This window comes from Melospiza georgiana, chromosome 2 (assembly GCF_028018845.1).
Source record: "Melospiza georgiana isolate bMelGeo1 chromosome 2, bMelGeo1.pri, whole genome shotgun sequence".
NCBI classification, from domain to species: domain Eukaryota; kingdom Metazoa; phylum Chordata; class Aves; order Passeriformes; family Passerellidae; genus Melospiza; species Melospiza georgiana.
In genome coordinates this window covers 81,738,551-81,758,460 of record NC_080431.1, presented here as the reverse complement: position 1 = coordinate 81,758,460, position 19,910 = coordinate 81,738,551, and the positions used below count along the sequence as shown (strand labels likewise).

Sequence of the window (19,910 nt, the reverse complement as noted above, 5' to 3'; positions counted from 1 at the left end):
TCCCGGGCGGGGCTCGGGGCCGCGCTCGCAGCCGCGCCCGCTCTGACGCACTTCCAGCGCGGCGGGCCCGGAGCGCCGCACGTGTGGCGGCCGCGGCTCCTCCGCGCCCTCCTTGCTCCGTTCCGCGCCCTCCTTCCCCGCGCCGCCGCCATGGGCCTGACGCGGCAGTACCTGCGCTATGAGCCCGCCGCGCTCTTCGGGCTGGTGGCCAGCGCCAGGGCCGGCGTGGCCTTCGTGGCGCTGCGCGGGGAGCGGGGCCGCTACGTGGCCGTGCCGGCTTGCGAGCACGTGTTCGTGTGGGACACAAGGAAAGGAGAGAAGGTGGGACCCGGGGTGATGCGGTGCCGGGCAGGGCTGGGGTGCAGCGTGAGGGGCTTGTAGGCCGCCTGAAGCGAAGCTATTTGTGTTACTGTGGGGCTTTTGGAGGGAAGCGCCACCTCCACAGCATCCCTGCCTCTTGGGAAGGGTGAGCACAGCGTGAGATTAGGCTGTGGAAAGGGTCTGCAGCTCTGGCTGCCTCCTGGCCCAAAGGCCGGTGTCTGCCAGTTCTCCAAACTGGAAGATTGTGCATCGTGTCCTAGTAGTCCAAAATATACTGCAATGTTGGATTTTTACAAGAAAGGCTTGCTAGTTGCAGGAAGGTAATTGGTTATTTCTGATTAAGGAATTTATAAGGGTTGCGTTTGTTGAAATCCAGCAGGTAGCACCAGCACGTACAGAACAGAGGAGGCGGTGGATGATTTGGATCATGGGTATCTGGAATGCAGCGACTCTCGGCTTTTGTTTTGTTTTGGTGGTCACTTGTAGCAGTTGTTACAGGGAGCAGTGGTCCTGCTGCTCTGCTCTATGAGAGTAATTTATTTTATCTCAACTTGGTCTTAAAATGAATCTCACTGTGGATCCCTGTGAGATTTGCCTCAGGACCTCAGTTGTGAAGAGTAATTGCTGTTGCAGTAACTGGAAAGCTGCTCCTGGTTTAGCTGTTTGTGTGAATGTTCTTGGACAAATCAGGGATGTCGCAGCGTTTGTGTTTCGGCTGTGGAACTGGGCATCCCATGTAAAAGTTGTATCCCATAGCGGGGGTGTGAGCTGTAGCTTTAAGGACTTTGCCACACACTGTCTCCTGTGAGATTCAGAAATCACTGCAAGTACTACTGTCCACTACACACTGAAATCTGCTTTTGTTTCACAGCCTCTGGAGTGGTGACTGCTGGTATGTTGTTCTGGAGATGTTTTCTTCATTCTCAAGTTCTTGTGCAGTCTGTGAAAGAGCCACTCTGTCCTATACCTGAGAAAGGGCAGGCAAGAGAGGATGGAGTCAGGAAGAAACTTTACTAATTTTACTCTCAAACAATATTTCTTGCTCTCTGGTTCATATATATGGAGGCAGAAATTTCAGGTTCTGAGTTCCAGGGCTCATTCTGCACTGGTTTCCTGAGAAATTGCTTCCCTTCTAGCTACTGTTTACCTTGGAAAATGGGGTTAATGATACTGTATTTGGTGCAGGAAGTTGAAAAATGATCTTATAAAGTGCAGAAGTGCTCAGGTGGAAGTTCAGGAGATGAACAGACTATATTTTCTCTGCTAAGTATCTGACTCTGACATGTCACTTATTAACATTATACATGTTTTGTCTCCTGAAAATGCAGGTTCTTATCCTTAAGGGTCTCAAGCAGCAAGTCAGTTGCCTCTGCCCCTCCCCAGATGGGTTGCACCTGGCTGTTGGGTATGAAGATGGAGCAGTCCGTGTCTTCAACCTCCTAAGTGGGGAATCAGTGATCACTTTCAATGGGCACAGGGCTGCAGTTACAGCCCTGCAGTACGACCACCTGGGTGGCAGGCTGGTGTCTGGCTCAAAGGTGAGGCTGTCACATCTGGAGCATGACCCTGTCACTGAGATGCTCCTGGGGAAGGCTGACCTGCACTGAAGTGTTCAGTATTTTATGTGTGGCCTCTGCCCATAGCCAGAGGACGGCAGTGAGAGGGGCTGGGGGAGCAGCAGGGGCTGCAGGCAGGAGCAGGGCACTGGTAGAGCTGTTAAAGTGAAGAATCTTGTGAGATCAGGAATAGCAAAAGCGTCTCAGGCTGGGATGATGGTACATTGATCAGTCTGACTGCACCTCTGGGGAAGCAGTGTCCCTTGCATTAATCATCCTTGTGATTCAGAGTGAGAAAGTGGGCTCTCAGGTAATCTTTTCAGTCTCATGGCAGGAGTTTTGCAGAGACAAGGGCCACATGAACACATGGGCACACTCTCTCTGTTCCAGGATACAGAAGTCATCGTGTGGGATGTCATCAATGAGAGTGGCCTGTACCGGCTGAGGGGACACAAGGATGTCATCACTCAAGTCCTTTTCTTGAAGGAGAAGAACTTGTTGGTCACTTGGTGAGCCAGACTAAGAGAAATTGTTGATCAGGAAAGCAGGCTTGGTTGTACTTGCAATTTAGATGTCCTGTGTGCTACAGCAGTTTGTATTTTCCTTCTTGCGTTGTGATATCTCAGACCCACCAGCATCTTTGAATATGATCTTGTCACATCCACATATTTTTTAAGTCTGGTGCCTGAGTCCAAGTCTTAGAGCAGCTGATATGGCCATACTGAAAAAGGTGTTTGGAAAAGGGTTTAAATTGTTGGTAAATCCATCAACTTAAAATTATTGTAACAAAGAACAGTGATAACATGTTCATTATGTATGTAACAGTTTTTCAGGGTTTTTTTGTTTATCTTGAAGAATTTAGCAGACTTATCTTCTGTATGTGTAATTCACACAGCAGCGTGACAGAAAAATTGCTTTCTTGTAAGCTGTAAATACACATATTAATTAAAAGATGATAGGGTTTTTTTAGCTGATTTTAAGTTATTCAACCAAAAGAGCTGCAAGTTGACTGAATCCCTGTAATTGATATTTGATAATTGATAAAATTGATAATTGGTTGACAACAACAGTCACTGAATTTTTACTTTTTAATATGCCATATACTGGCTTAATAGAAAAATGCATGCAATCAGTCCAGTTTAAAATTAGAACAACTTTCTTTTGCTTTTTTTTCAGATGGAAAAAGTAGTATTTTGTTGATAGATGATACCCATTTCTTAATGCAATTTCAGATATTTGCAGGTCAGCTTCGGTGACTTGACAGATATCTTTTTGCAGCATTGTTGTGCCTTTTTTGTTTGGCTTGCTAAATGTCAGTGTTTGAGCAGCTGCCCTGTGATACATTCTGACATGTTCTAGATTTTTTGTATTTTGTATTTCTACCACTTTCTACAGGGGTTTTGTATTTCTACCACTTAAAAAAATGGTGAGCTCTGCAGTCTTTCCTTATGTCTGAGTTTTTCTTCTTTGTTCCAGTTCCAAAGACACACTGGTGAAATGGTGGGATCTGGACACCCAGCACTGCTTCAAAACTCTGGTTGGACACCGAGCTGAGGTAAAAAGAGGATGTGTGGAGGTGTTGGGCTGGAGGGACTTGGGATGTCAGGGCTCACTCTGGGCTTTCCTTGCTTTCAGGAGTTGTAAGCTCGCACCATCATACATTTTACTTTCATTAGGCTTTAGGAGTGAGCAAATGAGAAACTTCCAAACATTCCAAGAGCTGTCATCACATGCATTGGGTGACAATTCCCATGTACCTGTCTCCAGAGGAGGTGCCAGCGAGATCCATTCTCTATTTGGTTGCTGTTTAAATAGGTCATTTAAAGATGCTGTGCTTTTTAAATGATTGTTAAGGGAGTCAGTTCCTCACATTGTGCCTCTGGACAGGTCTGGGGCATGGCTTTGCTGTCTCAAGAGAAGCGTCTGATCACTGGGAGCGCTGACAGTGAGCTGAGGGTGTGGGATCTCACCTACATCCAGGAGGTAAGACATTCCCCTGTGACCCCTCAGCCCCCCTGCCCAGCTGCTTGTATTTGAACTGAGAAAGAACTGGAACATGTTCAAATCTGATGGATGTTCTGGGAAACAGCCAGAGCAATGTCTTTGCTATCTGATGGGTCCACGAGCTGCTCATGGGATGGGCTTTGCTGTTTCCTGTGTTTTGCACTTTCAAGTGAAGCTGTGAGCACTTCCAGAACGAGATTTCCACACTATGTCAGATCTTCCTGCCTTCTCACTTACTGTCTTGGTTTTGAAAGACAGGTGTCTGCTAAGGAAGGCAGGAGCCTCTCCTGAAATGAGAAATGTAAACCTCCTCCCTCTGAATTGCTATAAATTTTTAATTAAGGGGCTTTTAGGCAAAAATATGGGAGCAAGAATAACAGTTCTTTATTAGGGAAGAAAATAAAAAAAAAAGATAAAATAAACAATGCAGTAAATTAAAACAGCACTGACAGAGTCAGAACACAACCTGACGCCCTGTTGGTCAGGATGTTGGTAGCAGTCCAATTGGGATTGTGGCTGCAGCTCTCCTGGAGTGTCAGGTGTGGTTCTGTTGGAGCAGGGATCCTGTAGAAAGGGTGTAGTCTTCCTCTGAAGATCCAGTGGAAGAGGCAGCTATTGCTCTGGGAAATCCAGTGGAGAAGCCGTGTTGGTGTTCCAGAATCTCAGGATTATATCTGGGTAGGAAAGCTTTCCTTTTCCCTCCAGGCAGAGCATCTCACAATGGGATGTTATAGTTCTTATCAGTCATGCAGTGACATTCAACAGCCCATTATCAGCAGATGGCTCCTCTGAGAGAGGATTGGATGTGGAAGAGATGAGGAAAACTGCCCACTTAACAGAAGACAACTGCCACACAGATGGCAAATAGAATACAATTTGCTTGGCAATCTAGGACACTTACAGCTGAGGAAGACAGCCTTGTGGGTGGATGATAGTCATGAGAGCACATGGAGTGCTTGGTGCCATCAGGAATTCTTTAGGACACTTCAGTGTATGCTAATCAGTTGTATTTCCAGGGAAATGAAGTGTAAGCTAGAAAGCACAATACTATAGCTGTTGAGGTTTAAGGTATTCCTTTTGGGTTTTTTATTGGTTTTTTTTTTTCCCTATGAGCAGGTAAAAGATCCTGATGAGCCAGAATCCAAGAAAAGCAAAGCGTCATCTTTACCTGCAACAGAAGAAAACACTGAAGAGGATGAGACCTTAGAGCTGGATGAACATCCTGAGGAAGTAAGATCAGTTTTCTGTGCTGTCTCTGAGCTGGTGTATCTAACCCCATTTGCATGGTTTATATCCTAATGTCATATTTAGTTTGTTTTGGAAAATGTGATAATTCTTGTCTTGTTCCATAACAACTTCCTCAGCAGCAGTTGCTGCCTCATCTACCTGCCAAACATCAGGAGAAGTATGTGTGCCAAAACACCCACAGATTTATCCTCCACTGACAGTTTTTCTTTCCTTTCTATTTGAGAAGGACTAGCAAATGTATAAATTTAAACAGTGCCAATGGATCTCTGTCATCAAACATCACAGAAAAAAATAGTTCCTTGCTGGTTTGCAGCTGCTGAGTTCAGTACTGATGCTCAGCTTCGCAGAAACTGAGAGGTCAGAGTTGCACTGCAGTGAAATATGGTGTGAGATAAGATTGCAGAAAGCCATTCCCACTTTTCTGCTGCTGTAGACTTTACTGAATCTGACTTTCTGGAGTACTGCTCAGATCTCAGGCTGCTTGTCGTTGTGATAGATACCTGACTTGGTTAATTAATTTTACAGCTTCCTCTCCAGAGGATTTATCTCCCTTCAATGCCCTGTTTAGGAGTTTCTGTTCTCACCTTCTCTGCCTCTTTTGACTGAGCTCTGCTGCCTCTGTAGCATAAAAAATCGGCTCTGTCTCTTAAATGGATGTGGTTTGCCAATAAAATTAAGTTATTCTTCCACTGAGACTGCCAATGATTATTTTCAGCTGAAATGCAACAAAACACAGGAGATAAGCTTGTAGCTCACACAGATGCTTGTTTTGTCCCTTTATTATCCTTACCAGCTGTTCTGCCAGGACCCTTTAGGTTCATTTCCCCTAGGTTTCTTGAGTTTGCTGGGATCATTTGCCCTTTCAGAGCCAAGTCTGTTCCTCTTTCCCTGCAGCGCATCGTGAAGTGCAGCAAGGTCGGATCCATCATGCGGGAAGGGAGGGACCGAGTGGTGACTCTTGGCACAGACAGGATGGGCAAGTTTTTGGCCTGCCATGTGAGTAATGGGGGGCTCTGCTACTGAGCTGTGGAGGAGGCTGGTAGAGAGCCTGGGTACTTTCTGTAAGGGCCAGCCAGGGCTTTCATACCTTTGAATTTGTTTGCTCTGACCCTAGGGAACAGATGCCATTCTCGAAGTGTTCTCTGTCCTTTCCGAAGAGGAAATCCAAAAGAAATTGGATAAAAAAATGAAGAAAGCAAGGAAAAAAGCCAAGTAAGTAATTTTTTGGATGCTGTCTGTATCCAGAAGGCTCTAGAAAAACTCTTCATTGTGTAGCATTGCGCAGTGGTTGAAAACTCCAAGCTTCTGGCCATTCTCTTTGTGCTACCTGTTGTATTTTGGGGTTGATCTTTCTGTGCATCCTTGTGCTTGTCTGAGCATCCCTGTTCCCAGAGACTAAGGAAATACCTTTCTTTCTGAATCTTCCCTCTGAAAAAAGAAAGCTAAAGTGTGCAAAGAAATGGATATAAAATGGGTTTTTCAGAGCTGCTCAGCTCTACCTGACATTGGTGTTTATACTGCATCAAAGTAAGGTCTTGGTAGGCAATGCAGGAATGAGAGCTCCATCTGAGAAGTCACAGAGAATCTGACACCTCATTTCCTGTTTTACAGCAGGCAGAGATACAGGTGAGAGTTTTCTTAATGGTTACTTTGTGTTAAGTGTCTCTGTGTATCCTGGCACTTAACAGGTGCCTCAGAACAGCCCTTAGGGAGAGGTCTGGCTCCAGAGTAGAAACTAAAGCACAGGGTATCTGTGCAAATCTGGGCACCTGCAAATCTGCAAATGCATTTTGGCAATGGCTGAGAGCTTTTTGTGAGTGATAGGAGATGAGCAGAAGCTGGTCTTGCTCTCAAATACAGCTTCTGTTCCCTGTTCTATATCCATCTTTGTAATGTGCCTTGTGTTTTGGCTCCAAAGAAGGAGGATTTTTTAGGACAGTTTGTGTCTTTAGTAGTCTGCATACTGTTATGAACTTCACTGTCCACCCTTCACTGTCCCTGTTCTTAAATGTGGTAAGCACTGCTGGATAAGAGGGAAGTTGTTTTCAGCAGGCTAAGTGGTTTCCTTATGTTTTCTGTGTTGCTATGTTAGTTTGTGTTGGCTGTGCTAGGTCATTTGACTCTTCTCCCTTATCTGACATTTCCAGACAGAACTCTGAAGAGGAGCCTGAAAGGAGTGTGGAGCTGAGCCTGCAGGAAGAGATTCAGCGGGTCACTAGTGTCAAAGCTTCTTCTAAAATCAAGTGAGTGGAAAAGCTTTTGTAGAGTCTGAGTGGTTATGCAGCTACCTGGGGAGAGCTCTGCATGGCTCAGTGCAGGCAGAGGAGGAAGAAGTTTCCCCCTCAACATATGTTGAGCTTGGAGCTGGGGAGAGACCTGCAATGATTTCCAGTCCATTCACACCTCCATGGCTCAGTGTGCACTTGCTTGTTGGATGTGCTCTGTCCATATTCCTCTGTCTCAGTTGCTCTTGATAATTCTTGATCCCTCCAACACTTTGTCTTATTGCCCCTCTGTACAGCTCTGATTTTATCTAATCAAACAGGTCATTTGACTTGATTCTCTCTCCAAAAGGAGAGCTGAAGATGGTACTGCTGCTCCAGAACAATGTCATTGAGTTGTACAACCTGGACCTGTCAGCACAAGTGCCCCAGGCTGTCCGTGTGTCCAGGATAACCATTGGAGGCCACCGCAGTGATGTCAGGACGTTGGCTTTCAGCTCTGACAACATTGCCATTCTCTCAGCAGCTGCAGAGTCTGTGAAAATTTGGAACAGGTACACAGTCTGGTTGTGTCAGTCTCCCAGAATTGAGGCATGCTGTGTTAAGAAAGGCAGTGATAAGAAAGAGGGGACAGTGGAAATAGATAAAGCAGCAAATGAAGTGAGGGAAGCAAATAGAAAATGATTTTTCATTTTTCCTTATTAGGGAAACTGAGAAACTATAGATCTAAAATTTCAACAGAAGGTCTAAACACAAAGGTCTATTGTGTATAGACTACTTGGCTATGGGTTTTTTCTGTTTTTTAATTTTTAATAAACGGTATTAACTGTTACCCTAAACAAGCCTGTTCTTTAGGGATCATGTGGGTTTCTTGGCATCTTATCTGAAGGATCTTGTATTAGACTGAGTAGGCTGTTGGTTTGATCTAGAGAGTTGTGTGTTGATGTAGAGTGCTGTCCCAGTGTTTCTTGAGTGGTGTTGATTTCAAGCTCAGTTTCCTCTGAGTACACTATTTTATACTCCATCCCTTCCTGAAATGCTGTTTAAAATGAGGAGCTCTGTTCTTGTTCACAGCAGCAATAGGTCATGATGGTGGACAACACAGTGGCATGTTTTTATGGAAAACATTGTTAGTAGTAGTGCTGGGTAGTGTTTGGGTCAATAGGATGGTGGTGGCTTATTTTCTGACCCCAGCTGAAAGACAGCTGTGGATAGAGGTCACACTGGAGCATGTCTCACAGAGCAGGGCAGATTCTGTGGGTGATAAGAGGTTTTGGGCTCTCGCTCTGTCCGCAGGTCGACCTTGCAGTGCATCCGGACGATGGAGTGTGAGTACGCGCTCTGCTCGCTCTTTGTCCCCGGGGATCGGCAGGTCATCCTTGGGACCAAGGTAAGGAGCAGCCCTCTGACTCCACACTGCCCAGGTCTGGGAATGTGTTAGGAAAGTGTCACTAAGGCAGCTTCACAGAACATGCATTGCCTCTCCTAAACTGCAGCGCTGCTCTGTTCCCAGAGTTGTTACAGAACTCCTGTGGCTTGAGGTGGAAAGCAGAGTAGAGCTTTGGGAAGGCCCTGATGGAGATCAGTGTGTAACAGCTACCTAGTGAAGCTGGCTTCTGGGGGCATGGGTGGCAGGGAGCTCTTCTGCCAGGAGCTGTCATGAGTTGTGAGCAGAGGCTGATTCTTTTCTGTGATGTCTTTCTCCCCAGACAGGGAAGCTGCAGCTGTATGACCTGGCTTCTGGCAGTCTTATAGAGACACTTGATGCTCACGACGGGGCAGTGTGGTCTATTGCTCTTTCACCAGACCAGGTAACTCAGCCACCCTTAAAAGTATCATTTGCACATCTTTTCACATGGTTCTTTCCTATAGTACTGTGTTTGCACATGGAATTTGTTTTGCACTGCATGCTTTGTTCCGTGGAAGCATGGAACCCCTCATCTTGGAAGATGCAGCTGATAGTGTCTAATAACTTTCTAGTGGAATCAAAACCATAGCAAGAAATAATCTGCCCAAAATTCATCCACCCTACATATGGGATGGATTTTACCCTCCTTCTTAATGTAAAAAGTTGAACTGCTGTTCCTTAAGAAGGCTCTGTTGTAGGGTGGTGGTCAGGTGTGTGTTATCCAGTAGCAGTAAGAGTCTCAAGCTGGTCACAAATCAAAAGCATATTGTTAGCTGCAGCTGGGATGATGGCTTTCCATCCCAAAGTTTCAATCCAGGTTTTGTTTTATATTTAGGGTCTTTGTCTTAGACCTCCAAAATAAGCTAGAGCTTTTGAAATAGTCTTTGTTGCTCTGGCAGTGTGTGCTTTAACCAGACCAAATGCTCCTGGTGGTGTCCACTTAATCAATAATGGTGTAGGAACGTGGGACATCTCAAAAACCTCCTCTGTGTTGGCAATTCCTTGCTGTAGACTTGCTTTGGATGATAGGAACGAGTTTCACAGCAACTTTCTTGTTTTCCCCTACAGCATGGCTTTGTGACAGGAGGTGCTGATAAATGTGTCAAGTTCTGGGAGTTTGAGCTTGTGAAGGATGAGAGCAGTGTTCAGAAAAGGTGAGAAGATAAACCTTGTGCCATTGTTGATCATGGGTGCTTTGGCCTCTGCTGTGCACTGCAAGAACTGCCCATGACATCAGTGTGGAGCACATGGAGGAGAGTGGGGGCTCAGTGCAATTTTATGGAGATCTGAGCTTATCTGGAGGAGGGCACTTGCCTCATTCTGATCCCTTTTTGTGTGTGTGAGTTTCATGTCTCATCAGATTGGGCCTGCAGATCATTACCAGAAATATAGCAGTGAAATTCATCAGCCACCAGAGCCTGCTTATTTCCAGTCCTGTCATAGTGAGGAATGATGTGCTGCATGTTGGAATTCACTTCCTTTCCCAGGGTGCAGAGTGGGACTTGTATCCATTTCTCTTCCTAGTTTGTTTGCTTGGGTTGCCAGTTGTTTTTCCCTCTTGCTGCCAGGCTCTCCATGAAGCACGTGCGGGTGTTGCAGCTGGATGAGGACGTGCTCTGCGTGCGCTACAGCCCCAACCAGAAACTGCTGGCTGTCTCCCTGCTGGACTGCACCGTCAAGGTTTTCTACGTTGACACGCTCAAGGTGCCTGACCAAACAGGGTGTGAGGCTGTGCAGGAAGGGATGTAACTGTAACCTGCAGGAATACAAAGGACAAGTGTTTGTTTTATGTGGAACATGCATCCTTCTTCAGGGGCCTGTTTGCTGGCAAACCTGACAGAACCATGGTTGTTCCACTGGGAACTGGAAGATCCATTTTTCATTTAAAAAGTGTTCTGAGCCTGCAGGTAACAAGGTTCATTCTAAACCCTGCAGATGTGGTGGTACTCCAGATCTGTCAGGCACTGTGAAGGTGGGGGATGAATGTGCCTCATGTGGTGTTAAATAGGGCACGGCAGAGGCAAAGCCTGTGGGAGGAGAACCTTCCTTGTGAGCAGTGTGTGGTGGATTTGTGAGCTGTGTATTAGCATGTGAATGTTATGGAGTGACACAAGACAGATTGGTGCTGGCAGTTATGTGCAGAGAAACAGAAATGAACTCCATTGACACTGGTGATTGGCACCAGAGTTAGCTGGAGGGAAACAGAGCTAGTTCAGCTTGCTTGGCTGCTTCCATCTTCTTCTCAATTCTAGCCTCATGACCCTGCTGCTAACAGTATTCAGGGCAAGAATGAAAGTGGGGCAGTGCTAGAAAAACAGCTCCTGAGGCAGAGCAGAAGTAGCCTGGAGCTTGAGATTTGCACACCTCTACCCAGCATGTCTAACTGAGTCATCTTTCTTCTGCTTCAGTTTTTCCTTTCTCTGTATGGACACAAGCTGCCAGTGCTGTGTATGGACATCTGCTATGTAAGTATCATTAGGGCTGTGCAACTTGGGACTGTGGTGGTATGGATGAATGTGAGAGCCTCTGCTGGCATCAAGGCCTCTAGAATAAAGCTTTCTTGTCACCTCCTCACTCCTGACTTAGCAGTTTCTGGGTGGGACACAGAAAGCCCTTTCTTATTTCTTATCCTGTGCTCACTGGAAGGGGTGTCAGAGTTGGGGTCATGACAGAACTGACCCTGGGGCATTTTGTGAGTGAGTGGAAATCAAAATGCTGTGAAAGTCCCTTGCACTCATTGTAACAGGTACAGCCTGCTTTCTGCTGAAGTTGCTGTGTGAGGGGAGCTGAATTGTGAGTGGGAGCAGAGGGCAGGTGCTGAGAGGAAGGAGCCTCTTTGTGCCTTTTCATTCTTGGGCTGCATCTTGCTCTGAGGTGTCTTTGGAGTGAGGCTCATTGGAAGCCAAGAAGAATGTCAGGATATAGCCAAGTACCTGCAGAGGGTCAGAGGGGGGACAGAGTGCTGTCAGTGGGCTGTGCCAGTGCCAGAGCAGGGGCCACTGGGAAGGAGGTGGAGGGTTGGGACCACATTTCAGGAGCCAGGTGTCTGCCTACTTAGTGCAGAGTCACTGGGGCAGCAGCAGTTCCTTGTGGGGCTGCCAGCCAGCTCCCCACGCCCTCCTCTCTCTTTGTTGCTCTCTAGGATGGGACTCTAATTGCAACTGGCTCTGCTGACAGGAATGTGAAGATTTGGGGCTTGGATTTTGGGGACTGTCACCGTTCTCTCTTTGCCCACGATGACAGGTTAGTCAAATCCTACACCAACTTTGGACTGTGGACTTGTCTCCAAGGAGCTGTGATCCAGCAATAATCCTTTTATCCAGCATAGACAGGGGGAGTTCTGCAGTGTTCCCCAAGTGGGTAAATTTGAGCCTTTTTCTCTTCCAGTGTGATGTATCTGCAGTTTGTGCCCAAATCCCATCTCTTCTTCACAGCTGGAAAGGACAACAAGATTAAGCAGTGGGATGCAGATAAATTTGAGCATATCCAGACACTGGAGGTAGGAAGCTTTGGAGTCTGTTGAAAGGAAGTATTATCCCTGCATGAGCAGGATTTTCCTCAAGGGTGGAAGTTGGGTGATGTTGATGTCATAGCTCTTCTGTCCTCTGTGCAGGGGCATCACCAGGAGGTTTGGTGTTTGGCACTCAGTCCCAATGGAGATTATGTGGTGTCAGCATCCCATGACAAGTCCCTGCGCCTCTGGGAAAGGACAAGGGAGCCACTGATTCTGGAAGAGGAGAGGGAGATGGTGAGAGTTGCATCTTTTCTACCAAAACCAACTTCCAGACCTTTGTTTTCCTTGGTCTTCAGTGGCTTTCTGCATGTCTGTTGCTTGCAGTGTTTGACATTCTCTTGTGTGCCTTTCAGCACAAATGTGTTTGGGGGGCAGTTCAGCAGGTGGCTGATGGGGAGGGATGGAGAGCACTGCTCCTGTTAAATGCAGTTTGTGCCTTTTCCATCTGTGAGAGGTCCCTCCTGTCTCAGTAGCTGGCCCCAGAGCTCAGGGATGCTGGAAGAAGCTCCTTCTATATCATTTGAGCATGTATTGGAAGGAATCATAAATTCAGAAGGACTTCAATAGGAAGAAAAGTCTGGAGGTCTCTTGTCCAACCCTTTGCTCACTGCAGGATGGTCTTAATGCTATATTAGACTGCTTAGAGACTTGCCTTCATACACTGACATCTCCAAGGAAATAGATTTTCCATGCTGTCTGAGCACCTGTTCCAGTACTGAGCCACCACTGGGGTGGCCGATGTGTTTGTTTCATGTATCCAAGCAGAGGTTCCCTGGGAACAATTTGTAACTCTTATCTTTTTGCTGGATCCCTCAGAGAAGCCTGTTTCTGTCGCTCCTTCCTAAGGCAGTTCTTAAACCACAGTGAGGGAGGAGGAGGCAGAAATGCAGAAGCAGGAATGGATGAGAAACCTGCAATAGATATTTGGTTTTTTTTAACAAACAAGGGCTGACCTAGATGCTGTACCTTGATGTCCTGTATTTGGTAAAAGGAGAGACGGAGACAGATTCTTCTGGAATCTTTTCCCGATTCCAGAAAAGTGTGTTTTGGGTCAAGTTTGAATGGCAAGGTGGGCATGAATCCATGAGTAGTGAAGTATGCATAACATAATTGGTGCCCTTTCATGTGAGAGGTGGCAGAGCAGAGACTCTTTCCTTTTGCAGCCCAGGACAACCCTGGGACTTCTCTAGATTTTTTCCCTCTGTGTTTTGTGGCTGGTGAAAGGTGTGGTGCTGAACTGTGGTGTCTATCTCAGCTTGGTGGGATCCTGAAGGGCTGTTCCTGCACCGAGAGCAGAGCCTGGATTTCTTTCTCTGTGGGAGATTCTGGAGTTCACTGTGGGGTTGGGACCAGGGACAAATGGGCATTTTTCCACTGGCATTGTTGGACTCTGCTGATTGGTCCTGGTTTTGCAATGGGCTGCATGAAGCCCTCCAGGTTGTCTTGCTCAAATACTCTCTAAGGGAGTTGCACCCTTGCCTTACTCACTGCTTTTATTATGTTGTGTTCTCATCCTCTGTAGCAACGAGAAGCTGAATATGAAGAGAGTGTGGCAAAGGAAGAGCAGCCTGTGGTGAGTTGCACCATCTGAATGTGTCAGTCTGATTGTACAAACTCTGGAAAAACTGTTTCTGTAAGAGGCATGGAAGAGGTATCAGGGAGAAAGGAACATTTTCTTGCTTTGAGGCAGTGCAGGGGGGAAGGGAGTGCTGAAGCTTGGGTGTTGTGGAAGGATGGAAGTGCAGCTCTGTATTTTGTATTTTGCAGGTGGCTGGAGAGAGGCAAGGAGAGACAGGGCTGGCAGGAAAGAAGACCATTGAAACCATCAAAGCGGTAAGGTGCTGTGGCTCTGCCAGCGTGGCTTTGTGCCTTGCCAGTCCCTCAAGGGGGCCTCTCATGGGGTCATAGCATCAGTTTGGAGAGTAACCTGTGCTGTCACATAGCACAGGCAGTCTGTCCTGCTCAGAAGCTGACAGGGAAGGTTTTGACTCTGGAGAGTCACACACCAGGAATTCTTTCCTCCTGAGAGGAATGAGGTGTGGGGTTCCTGCAGCTGCCTGTCACATGTGGGACAGACAGAGCTGCCCTTGCCCTCTGGAGCATCCCAAAGGAGCAAAAGGCAGCTGGGATGTTCTCAAGGCATTAGGGCTCTCCCTGAAGGGCTGTGCGGTCCAGTGGGGTTCTGTGGAAGGTGGAAATCTATTGTGGTGCTTGATGTGGGAGATCTACTGGGAAGGTGTGGGGTGGGTAATTCCATGGCTGCAGATTTCAATGGTTTGGTGATTTTCAGAGGAAATCCTTCATCTGAATAGTCAGAATGGCCTGACCCTGGCTCGTGCCCCAAAGGGACACTGCTTGGGGTGGTGGTCAAAGCAACACCTGAAGCTGCAGCAGAGAGCACCCAGGGCACTGGGGGAATGTGGATGGAGTGTCACATCTTCAGGACATGACTTGTGTGTTCAGGGCAATGGTGCAGTCTGGAGTAGAGGTTAGCAGGGGAGGTGCCATGTGGTGCTCTGTGTCAGCACCTCTGCTTCCACCTCCATTTGTCCAGCTGAGCTTTGTCCTGGCTTGTCTGGTGTCACTGATGTGCTGTTCTTGTGCTGCACAGGCTGAGAGGATCATGGAAGCTATCGAGCTGTACAGAGAAGAGACTGCAAAACTAAAGGAGCACAATGCCGTATGCAAAGCTGCAGGAAAAGAGGTAAAAGACTGAGGGATGTAAAAATCCCAAGGTGTGTTGGGTGTATCCTTCCAGCTCACTGGAAAGGCTTAGCATGCAGATAAAGTCAGGACAGCTGAAAACAGCAGACATTTGCTCAAATCTTTTGGAGAACTAAATGGCACCATGCTCTGGGGCATAATTAGGAGTTCTCTCCAGTGATCTTTATCCCTAAAGTCATAGCAGTCTAAAACATAAGTGTTGTCCCTAGAGAGTGTGCTGATGCAGGTTCCTCCTCAAGTCTCAACTTAGCCTTCATCTCAGCACTCCTTGCTGAATACGGGGCTGTCATAGAAATGGGAAAAGTGACAAGAAGTGGAAGGAAATTCATCCATGTTAGTCATATATGTCTGATGGCTTTGCAAGAGGCCTTCAGAAACATTCTGAGAGGGTGGAGGTCTGGGAATTGCAGGAAGACACTCAGTAAAAGCTCTCTTCTGTTGTGGGTAAAAGTTTGCTCTGAATATGCATTTATATTCACACACCTGTCTCATTCTAACCCATTCTGTGTCTCCAGGTTCCCTTCCCTGTCAATCCCATTCTTCGTGCCTATGGAAATATTACAGTAAGTAGAATGCCCAGGCCGCAGGCTGTGCTCCATTCTCAGCTGGAGTGGGGCTGGTTGATTTGCTGGCTGAGCCAACATGCTGGGTTGCTGTGGGGCAGGACTGCTTAGTTCAACTTTTATTGCTTGTGCAAAGTGAACATAATTTAGGGTTTTCATGTTGATTTTTTTGGGTGTTTGTTTGTTTGTATTTTTTTGTTATTTTTTAGTATCATGCATGTGTATTAGAAAAGTTTAACCCTGTCAGGGTTAAACAACCCTGATGGTAGCCATGACTTTATGATGTTCCTTGTCATGAGCCAGGGGTTTACAGTCTCCTCCAAGATACAGGAAAGCTAGTTCAAACCTCTCCCAGGTTTATTTATGCGGTATTTATGCTACAATTACAGTTTCTTTTCCTGTTCCTGCAGTGTTTACATTGAGAAAATTCTGAATGGAAGTTCAATGCCTGGGTGATGCAGGCTAGAGCTGGTGCCCTTATTCATTCATGTCATTGTACTACTCAACAGTTTTCACTAAATTCTGTGGATTTTTGACATATTGCAAAATACACAGACAGGGATGCATGGATTTAATTGATAAGTAAAAATCCACTACTCTGAGTAGATTAGTTTTTGTTTTTCTGGTTTATTCCAGTGTGGACTCCCAGACTGTGGTTTTTAAGTACCCTTAGGAAGATCCTTGTTTTTTCTCTCTCCCCTTTTCATGCAATCAAACAATGGGTTGGGTTGGATGGGACCTTCAGTATCATCTGGTTCCAACCCCTCTGCCCTGGGCAGGGATACCTCCCACTAGACCAGATTGCTCAGAGCTGAATGTCAGTGCCAGATGCAACAGCCTCTGTCTTGCTTCTAATTACCTGTAACCACCTTGCAAGAGCCCTTCTGTCCCTTCCTCCATGATTATAGGTCTATTTAATTATAAGTTGGATAGACTTAGCAGAAGGAATGAAATCCTATGATTTAGTAGTTAGAGGCACTTTTCTTTCCCAATTCCCAACTCTGCTCTGGAAATCAAATGCAGATAAACAGGAGTAGTAGGAATTAAGTCTGGGAGATTAGTTTGTATAAAGTTTTTTATATATAATTTGTTTTACCAAGCTTTTTGTCCAATTTGTGCAAGATTCATTGGCATAAATTGAGATGACTTAACTGATTAAATATAAATTAGATTTTTCACAATATTCTTCACCAGTGTAGAGTGTCCTGAGAGAGCTGAGGGAGAACTTCTCTGAGTGGCAGCTGATTGAAGCTGAAAGGGTTTCCTCTTTGTTGTATTCAACTTGATGTGTCTCTCACAAGATGAGATGGTGTGTTTTTAACTGTGTGAAGTGGACTTTAGGGCATGTTGGGCCTGGAATGTTTCTTATTAAGCAGGGCTGTTGTCTTTTCTCTGTTGCAGCCTTCTGCCTATGTGCTGGAAGTTTTCAAGAAGGTCAAGTCGAGGTGAGTCCTCAACTTCATTGCTGAACACATTTGTGACTCAGTGTTGGGTTCTAGGCCCAGGACTGGCTGGGCTCCTTGAGTGGTCTCTCATGCAAGGTATGGACGGTGCTAGAGAGTCTGGAGTCACTGTTCCTGGCAGCCTCTTTTGGAACATGCATGGGAATGGGAAGTGTTCCTTCCATGGGGAGTGTGGACTGAAGCTTCTGGATGTGGGTTGGCTGCTTGGAGCTGTGCATGTATGTGGAGAGCAGTTTGGGGATGCTGAGGAGGGAAGGCTGTGTGCCTGCTCCCTGTGCCACAGGATGCCTGGGCTGTGCAGATGCAGGACATCTGGTGCAGATGTGGGCACTCATGGAGCAGCTGTGAGAAATGCTTAGCATGGCTGAGTAGCAGAACCCACCTATGTGGATGTGTTTCCTGCTCATCTGTAGCAGTGTGCTGGCTGAGACTAATGCTTGTGTCCCTTTGCTTTTTCCCTCAGTGAGCTGGAAGAGTCTCTCCTGGTGCTGCCTTTCTCCTATGTCCCTGACCTGCTCAGACTTTTCAATGAATATATTCAGCAGGGCTCAGATGTTGAGCTTCTGTGCCGAGCTCTCCTCTTCCTGCTCAAGTGAGTCCTTTATCTGCCCAGACTGTGTCTGGGCTTTCTTCTGAGTCTCTGGGCCTGAAGCTCTTGGGAAGCATCCTTGGGAATAAACACGTAGTATCTGTAGGAGATGAGGAATCTCTGCAGCCCACAGTGAATGGTGTGTGGGAAGGAACTGCTTGGCTGCAGAGTGCTGACATGCCTGGATGGGGTTGCTGGTCCTGGTGGCCCAATTCTCACTGGCATGAGAAGACCCCACATCAAGTCTGATGAGGCACTGTTGGTGGCACAGAGTCACTGTAGAGCCTGTGTTCTCAGAAAGACCTTCCCCCTGAACCACTGTTAAACTTAAGAAAACAGCTTTTCCAGATGAATTTGTCCATGCCTGTCCATGTCCAGTGTCTGGGGAAGATTGATTAAAGAAACCCTGTATGTCCAGAACATACAGAGGCTCAGGAGAGGGCCTTTGTGATGTTTCTAATAACAATACTGCAATACACTGTCTGCTTTGCTCCCAGGATACATTTTGGGCAGATCACAAGCAACCAGATGCTGGTGACAGTGATAGAAAATCTGAAGAAAACCACCATCTCCAGAGTCAGTGAGGCCCGGGTGAGTGTTACATCCTCCCCTTTTCCAGGATGTAGAATAATGGGATGAGCCAATGTTTGTGAGCATGAGTTGTTCTGTGGTGTCCAGTGGGGAAGTTGTATGGGGATCTGAACTCATTTAAACCATCCTCTTTTGCAAATAGGCTGTCTTTTCCCTATGTTCCTCCTCATGTGAGAATACCACAGTTGTGAGCATGTTATTGTGCTCCCTGCCTCATTTGCACTTGTTTCCTGATACATGTGCTTGGATCTTGGCTCACTAGTTTCTAAATATGTGGGAGGTAAAGTAACTCCCTGCTTCTCTTGGGCTTTTCTCTGGGCTGTTGCCTCAATGCACACTGTGCATTTTCCCAGAGGAAGCTTCAGGTGCCTGCCAGCAACTTGTCTTTCAGAAAATGTGGTGGATTATAGCTGCGTTTAAGAAAGGATCGTGGAGAACTGAGTGCAGGACTGGCTGTTTTCCTGGTCAGATGGAGTTTACATTTAAACTAACATTTCTTTCTTTAAATCTGTGGATTGTCTTGTTTTCATCATCTCTTAGTAGAGGGTGGCCAGTGCAGGACTCTGCACCCTAGCTAGCTTGGGATGTGCCTCACAGTGTGGTGCTGGTCTGTCTCTGCAGGATGTGCTGGGATTCAACATGGCAGGGCTCCAGTTCCTGAAGAGGGAGATTGAGGCCAAGGAGGAGGTGACATTTTTTGCTGATGCTACTGAACGTTTTGAGGAGAAGAAGAGAAAAAGGAAGAAGAAAGAAAAGATGGTTCTTGCAATGCTCTAGCATTTGCTGCCCAAGACCTAGAGCACCTGGATGGACTCATGTAACCTCACTGCTTACCATGGAAGTGTTCTTGTGGCTGAACATCTGTGATGATGTCCTGTGGCTGGGACAAAGTCTGTCCCCTCCACGTGGTGTAACCCAGCATGTAAACCCAACTAAGGATGGTTGTCTGTGAGATGGACTCTCTCTAGTCTGCTGCAGATGGATGCCTGAGGTGGCTGTCAAAGGCATGTTTTCTTCCTCTAGTGGAATGCCTGTTGGAAATGGAGTTGATTTATTCTGGGATCAGCTCATTCTGGCAGCATTGATTCGATGGAATCCAGCACACAGACTGCTGGTGAGACCATGCCTTTATCCAGGATTAAAATCCTGGCAGGATTTTTCACTGACACCTGCTGGTGGCTTGTGGCCTGTGGAAAAAGCTCTGTGGTTTCTGCTGAAGTGTGAGGACTTGAGCTACAGCCACTCACTCTTTAGTGGGACAGGGAGAAACATGGCTGCACTCTATTAAAGGCATATTTATATTTGCTTTGTGAGACAATTTTGTCCATAGTCTTTTGTCCTGGTATTTCCTTTGTAAATCCTCAGTTGCTTTGGCCTGTGTGTCTGTTTTCAAAAGATTTTTTACAGAGAATAAAATCAGTGGGAGCAAATGAATGGCCTGCCATCCCAGATTGTGTTTTTCTGGAGAGCTGGCAGACCAAGTGTGAGAAGCCTGGATTGTTTGCCTTTTACTTGCTCCAGGCTTTAGAAATTGCACTGATTGGTTGCAATGTTGTACTTGTCCTGTGTCAGATAAAATGATTTATTTTCACAGTGGGGGTAGTGGGGTAAAATGGAGTGAACAAGTCTCTCCTGCTGTTGTTATTAATTTATAGCACATGCTGTGTTTTTTTTACCAATGGTCAAGTGTCACTGGTTTTGGGGGGA

At 46.5% G+C, this 19,910-nt stretch overlaps 1 protein-coding gene across 1 annotated transcript; it reads left to right on the top strand.

The window, feature by feature from the left end:
- Positions 1 to 70: 70 nt before the first annotated feature.
- Positions 71 to 19,637, top strand: WDR3 (WD repeat domain 3). The gene is made up of 26 exons (XM_058018535.1): positions 71 to 321; positions 1,650 to 1,859; positions 2,268 to 2,386; positions 3,354 to 3,432; positions 3,765 to 3,860; positions 4,998 to 5,111; positions 6,024 to 6,125; positions 6,244 to 6,341; positions 7,277 to 7,372; positions 7,675 to 7,905; positions 8,648 to 8,741; positions 9,061 to 9,162; positions 9,828 to 9,913; positions 10,328 to 10,463; positions 11,168 to 11,224; positions 11,902 to 12,002; positions 12,147 to 12,258; positions 12,373 to 12,507; positions 13,796 to 13,846; positions 14,041 to 14,106; positions 14,885 to 14,977; positions 15,513 to 15,560; positions 16,962 to 17,005; positions 17,487 to 17,615; positions 18,110 to 18,203; positions 18,825 to 19,637. The coding sequence occupies exons 1-26, from the start codon at positions 151 to 153 to the stop codon at positions 18,978 to 18,980; spliced, it is 2,820 nt and encodes a 939-aa protein (XP_057874518.1). The 5' UTR covers positions 71 to 150; the 3' UTR covers positions 18,981 to 19,637.
- Positions 19,638 to 19,910: the final 273 nt, after the last annotated feature.

Excerpts from the sequence above, each read along its gene's own strand:
- WDR3 (XM_058018535.1), top strand. The coding sequence starts at position 151 with ATGGGCCTGACGCGGCAGTACCTGCGCTATGAGCCCGCCGCGCTCTTC. Across the intron at positions 12,259-12,372 it reads AGCATATCCAGACACTGGAG|GGGCATCACCAGGAGGTTTG; the intron begins GTAGGAAGCTTT and ends TCCTCTGTGCAG. Across the intron at positions 13,847-14,040 it reads CAAAGGAAGAGCAGCCTGTG|GTGGCTGGAGAGAGGCAAGG; the intron begins GTGAGTTGCACC and ends TGTATTTTGCAG.